This window comes from Vombatus ursinus, unplaced genomic scaffold (assembly GCF_900497805.2).
Source record: "Vombatus ursinus unplaced genomic scaffold, bare-nosed wombat genome assembly UNPS02010822.1, whole genome shotgun sequence".
Lineage (NCBI taxonomy): Eukaryota > Metazoa > Chordata > Mammalia > Diprotodontia > Vombatidae > Vombatus > Vombatus ursinus.
In genome coordinates, this window is record NW_020950600.1 from 4,910,543 (window position 1) to 4,927,885 (window position 17,343).

At 50.8% G+C, this 17,343-nt stretch overlaps 1 protein-coding gene across 2 annotated transcripts in view; it reads left to right on the forward strand.

The window, feature by feature from the left end:
* LOC114038168 overlaps nt 1–16,779 on the forward strand; it is a 36,818-nt gene extending 20,039 nt beyond the window's left edge. For both annotated transcript variants that reach the window (XM_027855337.1, XM_027855336.1), the window contains 4 exons: nt 861–977; nt 11,008–11,094; nt 14,463–14,610; nt 16,088–16,779. In XM_027855337.1, coding sequence (XP_027711138.1) covers nt 861–977; nt 11,008–11,094; nt 14,463–14,610; nt 16,088–16,119 — 384 coding nt within the window. In that variant the 3' untranslated portion in view covers nt 16,120–16,779. The remainder of the gene's footprint in view (nt 1–860; nt 978–11,007; nt 11,095–14,462; nt 14,611–16,087) is intronic.
* The last annotated feature ends 564 nt before the right edge of the window (nt 16,780–17,343 follow it).

A 17,343-nucleotide genomic window follows, 5' to 3' on the forward strand; every position in this document is an offset into this window, starting at 1 on the left:
CCCTCCCTCCCTCCCTTCCTCCCTCCCTCCCTCTCTTCCTCCCTTCCTCCCTTCCGTCTTTCCTTTTTGGGAGAGTTGGTGTAAGACTATAACACATACCCTCTTCAGCCTCCCCTCAGCCATCAGTAAAAGAACAAGGCTTCCTTGTACTGAGAGATATGTCGCCATGTTCCCACTGGGCTCTGCTCCAAACAGAGAGAATCTTGGATTTCCCATGGCTCACTTTTCTGGGGCCATTCAGGAAAGGGGGTCAGGCTGCCGCTCACACTCTCATGGGCCGCTGGTGCTATCAGACCCTTTCTGTAACAAGTGCACTCTTTCTTCCCCCCTCGCACCAGAGGGGGTATGTTTAGTATTGGTTAATACAGATGCCGACCCGTCCCAAGAGCTCCCTTGCTGGCCCACAAACGGGACCACCTTGTTTCTGACTCCTGACGGTTGAGGTCTGGGATGAACGAACCTCGTTGTTGCTCTGGGGCCTTGGAGGGAGCCCGAAAGGCCCGGCAGGCTCCAGTAGCCGGCCGTCAAGCATAGGCTGCTTTCCCATGGGGCAGAGCCCCTTGCCGCTTAAAGCTCACGCTCAGGTGTACCCCGCTAGGCAGCCCTGGGACTCTTCATCAGAAGGGTAGTAATAAGGAGAATGAATGAACGTCAGGAGGTCCTGGCTTGGGAGGGCTGAAGCCAGACGGGAGAGGGGCCCTGGAGCTGCCAGGACCATGTTCACGAGGCCAGAGGAAGATGTCTTCAGGCTGGTGGTCGCTGACAAGCGCCGTGGGTTTATGTGGATTTTTCTTTCCAGCACAAATAGCAAAACAAACAGCCCTTGCCCTGAGCCTTCTTCTGCTCATCTCCCTCCGCAGCTCTGCCTGTGTGTCCTGATCCTGACGTCGGGCCTGTACGCCTCGCTGCAGCACAGTCTCATCCTCATCATCGGCGTCCTCTGGGCCGGCCTCAAGGTGACCATCGGCATCTTGGCCGTGAGTATGCAGCTGCCGGGCCCGCCTCCGCGTCCCCTCACTGGATGTCGCGCCGCCGCCTCGCCCGCCCCCGTGCCCGGAGTCCCCTCTGTTGCCCTCATTTCCTCGTGTGCCCCTTTGGGGTGGGGGGAGGCAGCCCGCCAGCCCTGGCGTTGGCATAGAGCCTGGAGAAGCCACAGCAGTGTCTGAGCACCCTGTTACTGTCCAGGGCCTGCCATTTTGGTGCTCCTGGTGCTCCCTCCAAGAGGCCAGGATTGGAGGCCAAAGGCCAGGGTTCAAGTAACCCCGCTCTGTTACTTACTGTGTGCCCGGGCCAGCCCCTTTGCCTCTTGTGGTAAGGCAAGAGGCTTGGCCTCCATGCCCTGGCTCTGCGGGCCTTGGGACTGTCCACCTATACCAGCTGCAGCCTCTGTGTGTCTCAGTGGACAGGGTTTGAGAGCCGCCACCCTGAGGATGAGCCTCTTGGCACTGAACCACGTGGGAGGCAGGCTCGCTTTCCCTTCTGCCCTGCCTAGAACCAGTATGTGATTAATCAGTCAATCAGCTAGCGTTTATTAGGTATGGCCTCTGAGCCGGGCACTGTGTTAGGCACTGGGGGCGTAAACCTTGAGGAGCAGATTGAGCGACTGACAGGCTGGTCCTCAGCTCCCACTGTCTCTTCTCTTCTCTTCTCTTCTCTCTGTCTCCCTGTCTCTGTCTCTCTGTCTCTCTTTCACACACACTCTCACACACACGCACACACACACACACATGCACACACACGCACACACACATACGTTCTCCTCTAGACACTTGCTTCTCCTAGGGGATGAAGATGGCCTGGGCCTCTTAGAATGAGACAGCTCACTTACTGTCCATCCAGACATTTACATGACTGGCACGTGTGTGACTCTCATTCTCCGCACATTTGTGCCTCCTCCCCTGTGATGTGTGCATGTGCGTGAATCTTGGCTTGTGGAATCATAAGATCATAGATCTAGACCTGAAAGGGTCCTGAGAGGCCATGAAGTCCAACCCCCTCATTTTATCGATGAGGAAACTAAGGCAGACAGAGGTGAAGTGACTTGCCCAGGATCACACAGCTAGGCAGTATCTGAGGCAGAATTTGAACCCAGGACTTCTTGGCTTCAAATCCAGGACTCTATCCACAGCAGCACACTGCCTCAGTTCACCATATCTGTGGATCTTGTTGTAGAGCAGTGAGGCCTGATGCTTTTAGCTCTGGCTTTTTTTTCCCCCAAAGGAAAAGTTTTCCTTCTCTCCCTCCTACCTCCTCCCCCCAACTGAGAAAGCAAGAAAAACAGAACCCTCATTATAAACATATATAATCGAACAGAGCAAACTCCCACACAGGCTGTGTATAAAGAGAGCTGGCCTGCCCTCTGAGAGTGCGCCCTCTGCCCTCTCTGTCAGGAGCAGGGCCCTGCGCGTGGCCGCGGTGTTGACTGCAGGGCCTCGGTCTTTAGAGTCACTTGTCACGGTGTTGCCATTACTGCATAAACTGTTGCCCTGGTTCTGCTCCCTCACTCTGCATCCGTTCATGCAAGTCTTCCCGTTTCTTTGAAACCATCCCCCTCGTCATTTCTTTCAGCACTATAGTCTTCCGTGATATTTATATCCCACAACTTGTTCAGCCATTCCCTGGTTGATGGGCGCCCGCTCAGATTCCAGTTTTCTGCTACCACATTGTACATGTGGGTCCTACTATCGCTGGGTATGTACAGTTTAATTTTTGATTTTTTAATTTTGCCTTTTTTTTTTTTTTAGGCAGTTGGGGTTAAGTGACTTGCCCAGGGTCACACAGCTAGTAAGTGTCAAGTGTTTGGTCTGAGGCCGAATTTGAACACAGGTCCTCCTGACTTCAGGGCCAGTGCTCTATCCACTGTGCCACCTAGATGCCCCGAGTATGTACAGTTTAATAGCTTTCTGGAATGTCTGGACCAGTTCACAGCTCTACCAATAAGGCATTGAGGTACCTTCCCCACCCCACCCCCACAGGCCCTTCCATTTTTACCTTTTTAAAAAAAATCAAATTTCCAAGTCTGATGGGTATAAGGTAGAACCTCAGAGTAATTTTAATTTGTATTTCTCTAATCATTACTGATTTGGAACACTTTTTTTCATATAGTAGCTTGAATTTCTTCCTCTTAAAACTGCTTGTTCCTATTCTTTCATCATTTATCACTCTAGGAATGGCTCTTATTCTTAGAAATGTTAATCACTTTCCTACATGAAACTTAGCAATGAAACCTTTATCAGAGAAGCTTGCTGAAAAATTTTCCCCCCGTTTCCTGTTTTTCTTCCATTTTAGCTGCATTAGTTTTGTTTGTGCAAAAGCTTTTTAATTTTATGTAATCCGAATTGTCCATTTTCCCTTCTGTGATTTTTTCCCATTTTGCCTCTTACCTCTTTTCCACACCATAGAGCTGAAAGATAATGTCTTTCTTGTTCTTTTAATTTGTTTATGATGTCACCCATTTTGTCTAAGTCATGCACCCCTTGGAGCTTATGTTGATATGTGGTATGAGGTGTTGGTCTATGCCTAGTTTCTGCCAGGCTGCTTTCCAGTTTTCCCAGCACCTTTTGTTGAATAGTGAGTTCTTGCCCCATTAAGTGGGATCTTTGGGTTTCACCAGGCTTCGGTGCTTGTTTGCTTCTTTATGTTGTGGGCTTGAATAGTTCCCCGACCCACCTTTCTATTTCTTAACCAAGTTGTTTTTGATGATTGCTGCTTTGTAGCGTGTTTCAGGATCTGGCACTCCTAGGCTCTCTTCCTTCCCACTTTTCTTTTCATTCATTCCCTTGGGACTCTTGACCTTTTGCTCCTCCAGATGAATTTTGTTGTAATCTTTTTCTAGCTCTATGGAGTAATCCTTGGGAGTTTGCCTGACTGATTGGCATGGCACTGAATAAGTAAATTAATTTAGGTACTATCATTACGGTTATCCTATTGGCTTGCCCCACCCATGAGCAATTAATATTTCTCCAATTACTTAGATCTTTCTTTGTGTAAAGAGTGTTTTGTAATTGTGTTCATATAATTCCTGTATGTGTCTTGGCAAGTAGACTCTCAAATAGTTTATACTTTCTGTAGCCATTTTAAATGGAATTTCTCTTCCTATCTCTTCCTGCTAGATTTTGTTGATAATATACAAAAATGCTAATGATTTGTGTGGGTTTATTTTGTATTTTTCAACTTTGCTGGAATTGTTAGTTATTTCATTAGTTTTTTAGTTGATTCTCTAAAGTTCTTTAAGAAAACTTTTATACCATCTGCAAAAAGCAATAATTTTGTTTCCTCTTTGCCTTTAATTATTCCTTCCATTTCTTTTTCTTTTCTTGTTATAGCTAGCAATCCTAGCACAATATTGAATAGTAATTATGATAATGGACATCCTTGCTTTACCCTGATTTTACTAGAAAGGCATCTAGTTTATCCCCATATTTGGTTTTAGATAAATGCTATTTATCATATCATGGAAAAAATTTATTTATTCTCATGCTTTCTAGTATTTTTTAACAGAAATGATTATATCATGTCGAAGGTCTTTTCTGCATCTATTGATATAATTACATGATTTTTGTTGTTCTAATTAGTTTAGTCATTTATGATTATAGTTTTTCTAACCCTGAGCCTCCCTTGCATTCCTGGAGCAATAGCTCCAGATTGGTCATGGAGTGTAATTTTTGTGATGTGTTACCATAGTCTCCTTCTTAATACTTTATTTAACATTTTTGTATCAATATCATTAGGCATAGTGGCCTGTAGTTTTTTTCTCTGTTTTCATTCACTGTGGTTTAGGTATCAAGACCTGCTCTGTTTGTATCATAGAAGTAATTTGGTAGGAGCCTTTCTTTTCCTATTTCTTTCCAGTAGTTTATGTAATGTTTGGAATTATTTTTTAAATGTGTGATTACTTATAAACACATCTGACCCTGGGTATTTTTTCTGTTGGGAGTTCAATTTCTTTTTCTGAGATTGAGTTATTCAATTTATGACTTGTTCAATTTCTTTTTCTGAGATTGAGTTATTCAATTTATGACTTGTTCAATTTCTTTTTCTGAGATTGAGTTATTCAGATTCTCTATTTCTTGTTTCTTCAACCTGGGCATTTTATATTTTTGTAAATATTCTTCCATTTCATTTAGAGTGTCTGTTTAATTGGCATATACTTGAACAAAATAGTTCCCGATCATTTTTTTACTTCTTTATTGGTTAGGAATTCATCTTTTTTATTTTTATACTAGTCATTTGGTTTTCTGCTTTTTAAAAAAAATCATGTTCGTTAATGGTTTATATCTTGTTTTTCCCAAAAAAATCCCAGCTCCTAGTTTTATTAATTCATTGTTGTTACTGTTGTTTTTTGCTGTTTTATTAATCTCTTCTTTGATTTTTAGGATTTCAATTTGTTGTTTAATTAGGGTTTTTTAATTTGTTGATTTTTCTAGGGTTTTTTTTTCTTGTATGCCCACTTCATTAATCTGCTCTTTTATTGGTGAAAGTGTTTAGAAACATACATTTTCCCAAAAAATTTGATAAATTGTCTCATTATTGTCATTATCTTTGAAGAAATTATTATTTCACTGATTTGTTTCTTTGATCCACTCATTCTTTTGGATTGTTATATTTAGTCTCCTATTAATTTTAAGGGGCACTTTATTGAATATATTTTAGTATGTTGTGGTCCATAAAAAGATGTATTTAATATTTCCACTTTTCTGCATTTGTGAGGGTCAGTCTTTGTGAAGGTTCCATGCACAGCTGAGAAATATGTGTGTGTATACACACACACACACACACACACACATACACACACTCCTTTCTATTATCTCCAGAGATCTATCATATCTAACTTTTCTAAAATTCTAAAATTCGGGTTCCTGACTTTTTTTGTTTATTTTTTGGTTAGATTTGTCTGAGGTGGAGAGGGGCTAAATTGAGGCCCCCCATTTTTTATTGAAGTCCCCATAGTTTTATTGCCAGTCTCTCCCTATGACTCATTTAGTTTTTCCTTTAAGTATTTAGTTGCTATGCCATTTGTTTAGTATTGATATGTCATTGTCTATGGTGCCTTTCAGCAAAATGTAGTTTCCTTGTTTATCTCTTTTAATTTAGTCTTTTTGGAGTTGCTTTGTCTGAGATATTGATTGTAACCTCTACCTTTTTTACTTCAGTGCAAGCATAATAGATTTTGCTTCAGCCCCTTACTTCAACTCTGTGTGCATCTTTCTGAAGTGTGTTCTTTATCAGCAGTGTGTTGTTGGACTCAGCCGTCCAATCCATGTTGCTCTCCTCTCCGCTTTATGGGTGAGATCCTCCCATTCAGAGTCACAGTTATGATTATTAATTATTTATTTCCCTCTATCCTATTCTTTTATGTTTTTCCTTCTGTTTTTTCCTGCCCCCTCTTTGTTTGTTTTGCGAAAAACTAATCTCTCCTTAATCTACCCTTCTTCTTATTCTGCTTTCTTCTTTTCCTCCTGTTTACCTGTTGAGTGAACTGTATTTCTGTGCCCAGTTATGTGTGTATTTTTCTTTCCTTGGACCAGTTCAGATGAAAGTGAGGTTCAAGTATCACCCATTCCCCCTACTTCTTCTTCCTTGTTTGTTCTAAGCTTGTATTTGTGTGCCCCAATTAAGTGAGATGATTTTCCCCATTCTTCTTCTCCCATCTTCCTCCCCGTGTTCCTCTGCCCACTTACCCAGTGGGACAGAACCATTCCCAGGCCCTTTGCCCCAATGAGACTCCTTCTGTGACTTCTTATAGAGTTCTGAAATGATACGTGTCAGGGGATACGAGTTAGAATATAAACCATTTATCCCTCTTTAGTTCCTAATGATTGCCCACTCATCTTTACCTTTTTTTTGTTTCTCTTGACTCCTGTGTTTGTATTCCACAGTATCTATTTGTCTCTGACAGTTTCAGGGACACTTGGAAGTCCTCGGTTTCATTAATGGTCCATTTTTCCCCGTAGGTTTGTACTCAGTTTTTCTCGGTAAGTTATTCTTGATTGAAAGCCTGGGTCTTTTGCCTTCTGGGATATCGCATTCCAAGCTCTCCATTGCTTTATGGCACTGGCTGCTAAATTGTGTGTGGTCCGGGCTCCTTGATACCTGAATTCTTTCTTTCTGGCTGCTTCTGGTTCTCTTTTCTTTGACCTGGAACCTCTGAATCTTGGCTCTAAGGTTCCTGGGAGTTTTCATCCGGGGGCTTGTTTCAGACGGTTTTCTATTTCTACTTTGTCCTTTGGTCCTCAGAGATCTGGGCAGCCTTCTTTTAAGATTTCTTGTAATATGGTGTCAGGGCTCCTTTTTCCGTCATGATGTTCAGGTATCCACTGATTCTTAAAGGCTGTTGAATTTTCTCCTCCTCCTCTTCCTCTTTCTCTTCTGACTTGAGCTTTGTTTTTGTTTTGTTGAGTTTTGGTTTTTTTTGAAGCAATCAGATTGAGTGACTTGCACAGGGTCACAAAGCTAGGAAGTGTCAGATTTGAACTCAGGTCCTCCCGACTCCGGGCTGGTGTTCTGTCCACTCTGCCACCTAGCTGCCCCTCTTTTGACTTAGTTTTAACTTTTCTTGTTGTCTTATTGAGCTTTTGTTTAGATTTTCAGGGAGTTGTTTTCTTCAGTAAGTTTTTTTAACTCTTGTTAAAAGCTATTAATTCTCTTTCCAAATCTTTCTTCCATAGTGCTTGTTTCTTTCTGTTTTGTTTCTCTAGCCCACTCATTTATTTTTTAAAAATCTTTTTTTTCTTTTTCTAACTTTTGCTCCATCTTTCCAGGAATTCTCATTAGACTTGTGCCCAAGGTGTGTTTTTCTTCAAGGCTTTGCTTGTAGATCTTTTAGAGCCCTCTTCTTCTGGGTGTGTGTCTTCAGCTTCCTCCTCCTCATCATGGCTCTTTATAGTGGGTTTCTTTTTTGTTTGCTCATTCTTCTAGCCTTCCCCTTGGCTTTGGACTTTATGTAGGGGCTGGGCTCAGCCGGGGAGTCCTTTTGGGTCCTTCTGTTGTTTTCTTAAGGTTTTGAGTGTTGTGTAGTTTCAGGATCGCAGACAGTCCGGGCTGGGTACCTGTGAGCTTTCGGTGTTCCCACAGTGGTCCAGTCCGGGGCAAAGTCTGCTTGCTGCCCCAGTGCCTGACCTGGGCCTGGCTGCCGCCGGACCCTGCCTCTATTGGCCAGAGCAGCAGAACTCTAGGCTCCCCTTACTCTGGGCTGCCCGCCTGGCCTGTTCCCCTGCAGGCTTCAGACAGGGTTGGGCACCAGAGATAGACCCGTGCTGTGTGTACAGCCCGGGTCCGAGCTGGCTTGCCAGCTGGGAATGCCACTGTCAGCCTCAGGTCCCCTCCATAGTCTGCCCAGAGCTGAAGCCCCCCTTGTGACCCCCCAGAATTGAGTAAAAGAAGCTGGGACGAGAGTGTGTGTGAAGGTGTGGGCCAGCTCCCCCTTCTCCAGCACCGTTGTTCAGTCTCTATCCCCTTCCTCCTCACTTTAGAGGTGAGAAAACTGAGAGTCGGGGAATGACTTCCCAAGTCCCCCCAGAGAGTGAGGAGCAGAGTCAGGATTTGAACCCAGTACCCCTGACTCTCCATCCAGTGCCCTGTGCTTCCTCTCTCATTAGTGCAAGTGCATTCAGAGATGGGCATTTTGTGGGAGGGGAGGCTCTCTCCCTCACTGTGGGAGGCGGAGGCTGGATGCACCTCCTGGACAGTCCTGCTCTAACTTGGGCTTGGCTCTGGGCCAGCACAGAGCCCCAGGGTTTCCTGGCCCCTCCCCCGGTAGAGCAGGGCCTGCTCTTCCCTTTTTCTGTGTCAGCCAGTCCCCCGGGGCAGTCTAGTGAAAGGCCTTCTCAGAATCATGTTTTTAAATGTACAAAAGAAGGCCCATAGAAGTAGAGAGGAAACCAGTGATCTTGAAATATAATTCAGACTCCCCCTCTTGCTTAGCTGTCCCACTTCCAGCCCCGCCCAGAGCCCAGCTCCCTCCCCAAATTCTTCAAATTCTTCTGACCCCAGATACCCAGATGAGGTCATGGGTGTGCCTGGTTTTGTGGGAGGCTCCCTGCAGCTCTGGGAGTGCCCCTAGCTCGCAAAGGATGGGCGCGGCCAGCACAATGGCCTCCCTGCCTCCCCACATCAAGGAAGGAGTCATCTCCTTCCGGGGCCTGGGGTGCTCCTCACGGGTCCGCTGGCAGTGATGCGTGGCTGCATCCAGGGTGGCAGCGTTCCTATCCTCCCTTCTGATCTAAGGGACCCTTGATGTCACTTGGTCCAACATCCTTCTTTTAGAGAAGAGAAAACTGAGACCCACATCACACAGGCGATTTGAACTCGGATCCCGAGACTCTGGGTTGAGGTCCTCTCTACCTGAAAAAGTGCCCCTGTCCTCGGAGAAGCCGTGACCCTGGGAATCAGGCCAAGCTCTGGAGGGGAGAGAGTCCCCCTCTGGCTTACCATGCAGCCCTCCCCTGATTTGTGATGGACAGAGCCCGAGGTGACTGCCAGTTAAGATTGAGAATGGAAACATTGGGTGGGCATGATGGGGAGAACCAGGAGGAAAGTGACCTTTGTGTAGAAAGGTCACCTTGTCCCCTGAGTTCCTTCCTATGGACTGGCCAGCCCCAGCTGTGGAGGAGGACAGCAGGGCAGGCTTCTTTGGACCCTCAGGCCGGAGGTCAGAGAGCATCCCAGACCCTCTGGGACATCTCAGCTTTCAGACTGGCCCTTTCATTTTTTCTAAGCCCCTGGGGAAAAATCCTGTGATTCTCCCAAGGGCTCCAAACAGGATGGGCTCGATCCTAAGCTGAGGGGAGCTGAGGCCCCTCAAGGACATCTGCAAGGCTCTTTAGGGGAGCCCATGGGCTTGGCTCCTGTGGGTGCTATCCTCATGAGTCAGCATGACCATTGCTCCCCCTCATTTATCCGTGCCTTTGGCCGACCCATTACTAGGCCCTCGCTGTGTCCCTCCCAGGCCTTAGCCGTTCTGTTCTGTCTGGCCCGGGGATCTGTGAGGCCTTTAACATAACCCCAGAGGGTCTTCTGAAGGCCAAGGGCAGTTCCTGGGCAAAACTGCCTTCTAGACTCCCTGCATCTCTGGCCACAGTGACTGTGCTGAGATGAATTTAGTGTTAGGGTTGGGCCTGTGGACAGAACACACTCTTGTACTGGCCCCCATTACCCCAGGGCAGCGCCTGTGTGGGAGGTGGGCTCAGCACCTGCAGGAGCAGAAGGAGGATCTGCTATCCCCTCCCCAGCAGGGCTGGAGGCCGGCACAAGAGGCCTTCCTCTTCTGAAGGGTCCCGGCCCCGGCGGTTTCTGTGTGGAGCTGGGACATCGGTAGATGGTGCCTCTCAGCAGGAGCTGGAAAGTCAAAGCTGAACTCGGAGGGGCTTGGAACAGAGCAGGGCCCAGGCCTGGGTTGTCCCTGCTGACCAGCTAGGAGGTCATCCTCCCCCTTTTTACAAGTGGGGAAACCAAGGCCCCAAAGGGTGACGTGCTGTGATCATAATAATAGCAGCAATGAGCTACATCCTGCCGTTTGAGCCTCAAGACAACGCTGTGAGGCAAGCCCTAGACACGGTCTTATCCCCATTTTCCAGAGGAGGAAGCCAAGGCTCATGGGAGGTGGAAGGACTTGGCCAGATTCACACAGCTAGGATGTGCCTGAGTCCTCTGGACTGCCGCCGCTGCAGTTTCCCCAAGAAGGGTCTCCTGGAGTTAGCGGTCAAGCAGAAAGTGGAACCTCCCAAGATCCTTTCTTCCTTCCATAATAAGTTAAAACCCCATTTTATAGAAGAAGAAACTGAGGCCCACACAGAAATGGCTGCTCACCCAGTCGCACAGCTAGTCCTTTGCAGCCAGGTTCTCTGACCCCGGAGCCAGCTGTCCTTCCTGGTCCGTGCCGCGGGTCAGGGTGGCGGCTGATGTGTGTCTTGGTGGATGGAGCGCCGTCAGCGCCACTGCCTGACCCTGGGTGGAGGGGAGGCCTTCACCGTCCCAGGCGATCTCAAAGGGACATCCTTTTCTTTGCAGATTCTGAGGGAGCTGAAGGCCCTGGTCTGGATTTTCCTGGTACAGAACGTCCCTGAAGTGGCTTACCTCTTCTATCTCCTCTACACGGTGAGGGGGCTGCGGGCAGGGGGAGGAGCCCCCTCCAGACCAAAGTCGTCCAGGTGTCCTTGGAGGGCAGCCTGGCGCCTGAAGTGCTCCGTGGCGCTGTCTTCTCATGGCCCCGCTTGGGGGCCTTTCTGCGGCCAAGTCGGCCAGGGCCCCCGAGCTGCGAGGAGCCGGGGGATCTTTGCCTCACTGTCCCTCGGGCCAGGGCCGGGTCAGACCGACATGGCTTCCACCAGCTTAGCTTGGCCATCTCAGGGGAGCCGCCAGCAGACAAGGGGACCCCCCTACCCTAGGAGGGACTGAGTTGCGGCCTTGCTCTCTCCTCTGTCTCCATTAGCCAGACTGGAGAAGAGCCATCGTCTCGGCTGGAGCTGGCCGTGGCCGAGAGACGTGTCCTCCCTGTTGCAGGGTCTCAATGACCCTTTGCGGACCTGGGACTCTCCAGGAGAGGGCGAGGGTGAAGGGCATGTACCCTGGCAGGGGAGAATGGTGCCAGGTGCCAGGGACGCTGCCTCGGGGAGCCCCCACGGGTCCTCGGGGTGTCCCGGTAAACACACCCGATGTCTGCCGGTGCCCTGGTCCCCTTGAACGGGATCTCCAGCCCCTCCTGCCGGTTTTGGTCATCACTAGACAGGAAGCCATCGATCCACACGGGTGGATCTTGTGTGGTGTGATTAATTCCTGGAAGTTCTGAATTGCTTCCGTGGATTTTCAGCGGACTCGTGAGGGTTTTCCAGGTAGACCATGATATCCCTGACTCACCTCAGCGGTTTTGCTTTTCCCTGGCCTCACTTCATGGTCCCTCAGTCTTTCAGCGTTTCAAGGACTGTGGTCACCATTAAATAGTATGGAGCAAGCCAGCGCTTGCTCCTTCACACAGGGCTGGTCACAGAGCAGGTGCGTAACAGACACGGCCGGCGGTGGGCGACCTTGCTTTGCTCCTGCTCTTAGTGGAAAGGCTTCTCGCTTTTCTTCATTACACGTGATATTTGCTTGTTGGTATTAGAGACGTGTACTGTGTTAAGGAAAAGTCCGTTTATTCCTATGCTTTCTGGTTGTTTTTTCAGACAGAAATAGGAATTGGATTTTATCAAAAGCCTTTTCAGCATCTATGGATATCTTTTGGGTTTATTGTTTTTGTGATTAACGTGGCTGATGACGGTTTTAGTTTTCCTGGTGATGAACCAGCCAGCAGGGGCAAGGCTGGGGGCAGAAGATGTAGCGGGGGCCTGGGGCTTCAATCTCCCTAGCTTTGCGTGTTCCACTTTTCAGTTCCGGCCTGACAGGGGCTGCCCCAGGCAGGAAGGAGATGCTTGGGCAGCTCTGTCTCCTGCCCTGCGTTCGCCCTTCTCCAAGCATCTAGCTTGGCTTAGGTAGCGGGGGCGGAGGGCGGCCAGGTGCAGGTTGAGAAGAGGGGAGTTCCAGGTCCCTGAGAGGGCAGCAAGCTTCCTCTTCAGGGAGTGTGCAAATCAAGGTCAGGATGTATTGATTCATTAAGGAGAGAGAGAGGGAGAGAGCCAGGAAGGAACAGGCCAGCGGCTCAGCTGAGACCCCACCTACTTCCTGGGAGCAAAGGCCTGACGGAAAGGCTGCTCACAGCCACCGGTGGACCGGCCCTGAGGCTGGCCGAGCGCCAGTCCAACCTCACGCTCCAGTAACCTTCGGCCTGCGTGCGGGTCTTGTTTCTTCCGTTGGGAGAGGCAGCAGCTGGAGCCAGAGCTTTGGCCTGGGTGACCGTCGGGGCTGACCCCATCAGCTCTGGCTGCAGCACTGCTGCAGTCATTTCTCTGTCTCGGTGAGAAATGGATTCAGTTCACTTGAACATTAAGAGCCCGCTCTGCTCGAGGCCCTAGGGTGGGACGATGTGGGCACGGCCACAGGGCAGAGGGGCATCGGGGGAAGGATGGCAAAGGAGAGTCAGACCGAGGACTCTGGGAACATTGGGAAGGGAAGGAAGCTTCCGTGTGGGACTGGGGCCTTGGAGTGAACAACAGAGCTGGCGAGAATCCACGGCCCAGACCACGCCGAGTCTGGCGTGGCTACAGAGCGTGGTGCCACAGAGAGGGGGCTGCAGATCGGTCGCTGGAGCCTCCTCAGAGAATTAGCTGTGAGTGATTATAGCCAGCACTGATATAGCAACCGTTAGGCTTGCAGAGTGCGTTCCATTGGGGGTGTCATCTGAGCCTTACAAACCCCGGATGGCCGGCGCTATTATTATTCCCATTTCACTTTTGAGGAAACTGAGGATGAGCCAGGCTAACTGACTTGCCCAAGGTCACAGGGCTAACGTGTGCCTGCAGCAGGATTTGATCGTGGGTCTTCCTGACACCCCTCTAGTGCTGTGTACTCTATTGCCTTGCTGCCTCTAGACACAGAGGGAGAAAAGTGTGAGGCAGGTGGGTCATTCCTAAGAAAGGTTGATTGGAGGTCAGGGTGGAGTAGCGGGGGAGAGCCCGCCCCGGGGCCTGGTAGGCCTGTGTTCCAGGCCTGTCTCTGACACCTCCCGGCTCCGGCCCCAGGTAGATCCCCAGGAGCACAAGTCACTGGAGGGGCTGCCCCATGGGCCACAGGCCCCTTCCCTCTCCTGTCCCCGCTAGTCCCACCCTCCCATTTTACAGATGAGGAGACTGAGTCTCAGAGAAGTGGGTGCTTGTTCAAGGTCACACAGGGAGTGAGCTGGTCTGAGTTCTCAGTAATAAAATATTGACCAAAAGAAGAGAGACCAGCCCATTTAGAGAGGATTTCTAGAGGTTACTGAGGAAAGAGAGAGCGAGCTTTTCCTCTTCAGAAGCTCCTTGAAGGAAGGGGCTGGTTCGTTTTGTGTCTTGGCGTGTCTTAAAACACATTGGTTGGATTATTGAATGGTGTGGCCGGGGCTGGAGGTCAGAAGGGGACGTGCGGGTGTTGGGGGGAAACATCTGGCCCTCAGTAAGAAGGGAAGAGCTGAGTCCTGAGTACAACCCAGCCACATGTGTGCGTGTGTGTGTGTGTGCATGTGTGTGTGCACGTGTGTGTGTATGTGTGTGCGTGCATGTGGGTGCTCACACATGCCCAGCCTCGTTCCCTGGCCCGACCCCAGCATTTCCTGAAGCCCACCTGGGGTTTCCTGGGAAGCAGATGTGGCCATCCTAAAGCCAGGTCATGCTGGTCCAAGGGCAGTCCCCTCCCTCCCTGGCCGCCCCTGCTGCGGTAGGCTCTGGGGGCCGGACCAGAGCTGGGGAGTGGCGCGTGGCATGGCTGTGATGGGGGATCTGTCGGTTGGGGTTGGTGGGGCGTCAAGGCAGGCCTGGGATGGGCACGGCTACTCCCGAGGAAGCAAGGGGAGGGGGCCCCAACCCGAGGTGCTAAGCGAGATGTGCTTGTCTTTTCAGATAAGCAGAGCGTGGGGCCAGGGCAGCTCCTACACCGGAGAGGCGGCGGCCATCGTGGGCTCCTGCATCTCTGTAGCCATCAAGTCTGTCTTGCTTTGGGCCCTGGTCCACGTGTATCGAAGCTTTGGTCAGGGCCTGAGAGAGAGAAGTGAGTGGACCCTTGCTGCCCCCAAACCCTTGCCCTGTCATTGGGCCTTAGAGGACCCCCCACCCATTCTACAGATGCCCAGGGTCCCATCGAAGTTAATGGCCAAGCTGGGATTCAAGCCCAGGTCCTTTGATTTCAAACCCAATAGGAGGCCACAGAGGGTCAGCCCAGGGGCATAAGCCCAGACCCTTCCTCATACTTGAGGCCTGGGCAGCTGTGCCCACTCTGTGCCCGTGCCGGGCAGCCAAAGGTGGAAGCTCACTCCGCTCTAACTCAGGAGGAGTGCCCCTCTTGCTGCTCTCCCGTGGGCATCGTCTGGTTTGATCTGGACCTTGGGCTGACCCGGGCCTCTTCTGCTGCAGCCCAGAAAACCTTTTTTTCCCTGGTTCTGTCTCCTCCTCTCCCCTCACCCCAGCCCAAGGAGCAGAGTGTGGAGGGGTCGGGTGGGTGGTGCCTAGTCAAGGGCAGGAGATAAGGCTGGAGCCAGTCAGGTAGAACCTCCCTGTCCCCTCCTCCTCTGTCTGGCCTGCTCTCCTATCTCTGTCTCTTCCTCCTGGCAGCCATCCCCTTCTCTCTGCTACCTCCGGTAAATTCTAAAATGCCCTGGAGCCTTTCAGGAGAAAGTTTTCTGCTTCCTGCTTGCAGTTCAGTAAGCAGAGAATCTCAGGACCATCCCACCATTCCCACCCCCTAGACTTTATAGATAGTGTGGAATCGAGGCCAGAGAAGGATTCTGGAGTTAGAAAGTCCCTGAGAGGCCACTGAATTCAGCCCCCAGAGGGGGAGTCACCTGTCTGTTCAGTGGTACAGCACAGCCTTGAACCCAGGGCCTTGTACACTTTCCCAGGACGCACAGCAGGAATGTTCTGAAGCCAGCTTCTCCGACAGCCAGCCCAGGACTTTGTCCACTATACCACACTGCCTCTGTGAATGGGCTCCCAGTGTATTTTTGTGGGGGTCAGTTCCCCCAACCAATGCATCTGCATTCTGGTCCCAGATCCTAACCTGACCCACTGTTCTAGGTCCCCGCTTTGGAATTGTCTGCAGCAATATCTCCTGAACTCCAGCTGTTCTCTGGGGCTGGGGTCCCCACTCTGGCCCGCCCCTGCCCCCCCAGTACAGCCTCACATTTATCCCTCCAGTGAATGGGTCCCATTAGCCATGAAAGGCTCCCCCTCCCCCTTGGTCTTGGTGGCAGGACGGCCCTGTAGACTAGACCAGGGATTCCGGGGCCAGATCTGTAGTTGAGGAGGCCTGGGTGGGGTGTGAGTGGTTCTGCACTCAGCCCTCTCAATGTCCATTGTGTGCTTGGCTTGTCACTTGGCTGGGCCCCAGAAGGGGGCTGAAGAGAACAGACAGACACTGACGGGAGGGCTCCATCTGCATGTTTGCTGGGCCCAGGGCAGGGAGGGAGCCGGCTGGTGGCTGGCCGGTCTGCGCTGTCCCCCACCGACACCTCTGTTCTCTCTCTTGCCAGTGTTTTCTTCCTATGGAAGGATTGAGTCCTGAGCAGCCCCGCAGGGCCTGGGAGCTCCCCCAAGGCCTCCCCAAGGTCTAGAATCAGGACATGGCAGATGCCCTCCCCTCCCGCTTCTGCTGCTCATTCTCAGCAGCCCTCCTCGGATGATCACTCATCAGCGCGGACCCCAGCCCCCCATCCTCCCTGCATGTGGCAGTGACGTCCATTGTGCCAAAACCCCATCCAGAAATGCCTTGGAGGAGCCTGGGTGCAGGCTTTGCCCCAGCCCCGGCAGGCTGAGGCTGTGACCCTCCCTCCCCCACAGGGCCAGGGCCAGTGAGCATCTCCAGCAGCTGCCCAGGTTCCGGGAGCCCTGGCCTCCACCGCGCCGGAGGTGGTGCCGGGCCTCAGCTTAGCTCCTCCCGGCCCGGGGCCCTGGCTGGGGTGGGGGGGTTCCCAGCTTCCCTCCTGCATGACCTGCGGGCCCAGGGCTTCTGGAGAGCTGCCACCAAGGAAAGCAGAAAGGCTTGGGGGTGCCGGGGCGCCCACGGGCCCCTAGGAAAGGCAGTCACAGATTCCCCACCCTCTTTCATACTTGTTGCCTCAATTTCAAGAAATCTTTCATACTAAAAAAACAGAGTTTATTATTTTAACAAATGGAGCTTTGGTTACTGGCTTTGTATTTTTCAATAAAGTATGCAGAACACACAGGTGTGGTGTTGGGGGCTCTTTAGAGGGGGTGGGGAAGGGGGTGGGAGGAGCCTCGGTGCACACAGTGGGTCAGGGCCATGAACCCCATTTGGATATTCTGTCAGCTGCCCCATGGACAGGCCAGTGTCACCCATCTGGGCCCTTCCCCCGCCTAAGAGGAACATTTTGTTTCTACTTTCTTATCCCAGAGATTGCGAGAGGAGCCCAGAGCTCCTCCTCCTCCTCAGGGCTAAACTACCTGTGTTGAGATCTCCTTGGATTTTCCTGGTGTGGGATTCTTGATATCTGTTAGCCCTGGTTATCTGCCTGGCAATGGTGTCTAGCTCGGCAGCCTGGGCATCGACCTTCCTCCCCTTCAGCCTCCCCTCCAGGGTCAAGCTGAGGCCTTGGCAGGCTTCCACTGTCCTGGGTCAGTCTTTCCACGGCCTTTTCTGGGCACACTGTCAATCGTTTTAAGTTTTCTGAGTAGAAAATGACAGGGCCAAGGCCAGCTGGATGAGGTTGGCTGATTTATGTCACCCACAGGGTGCTGGAGACGTGAGTTCTTGGAGAAAGCATAAGAA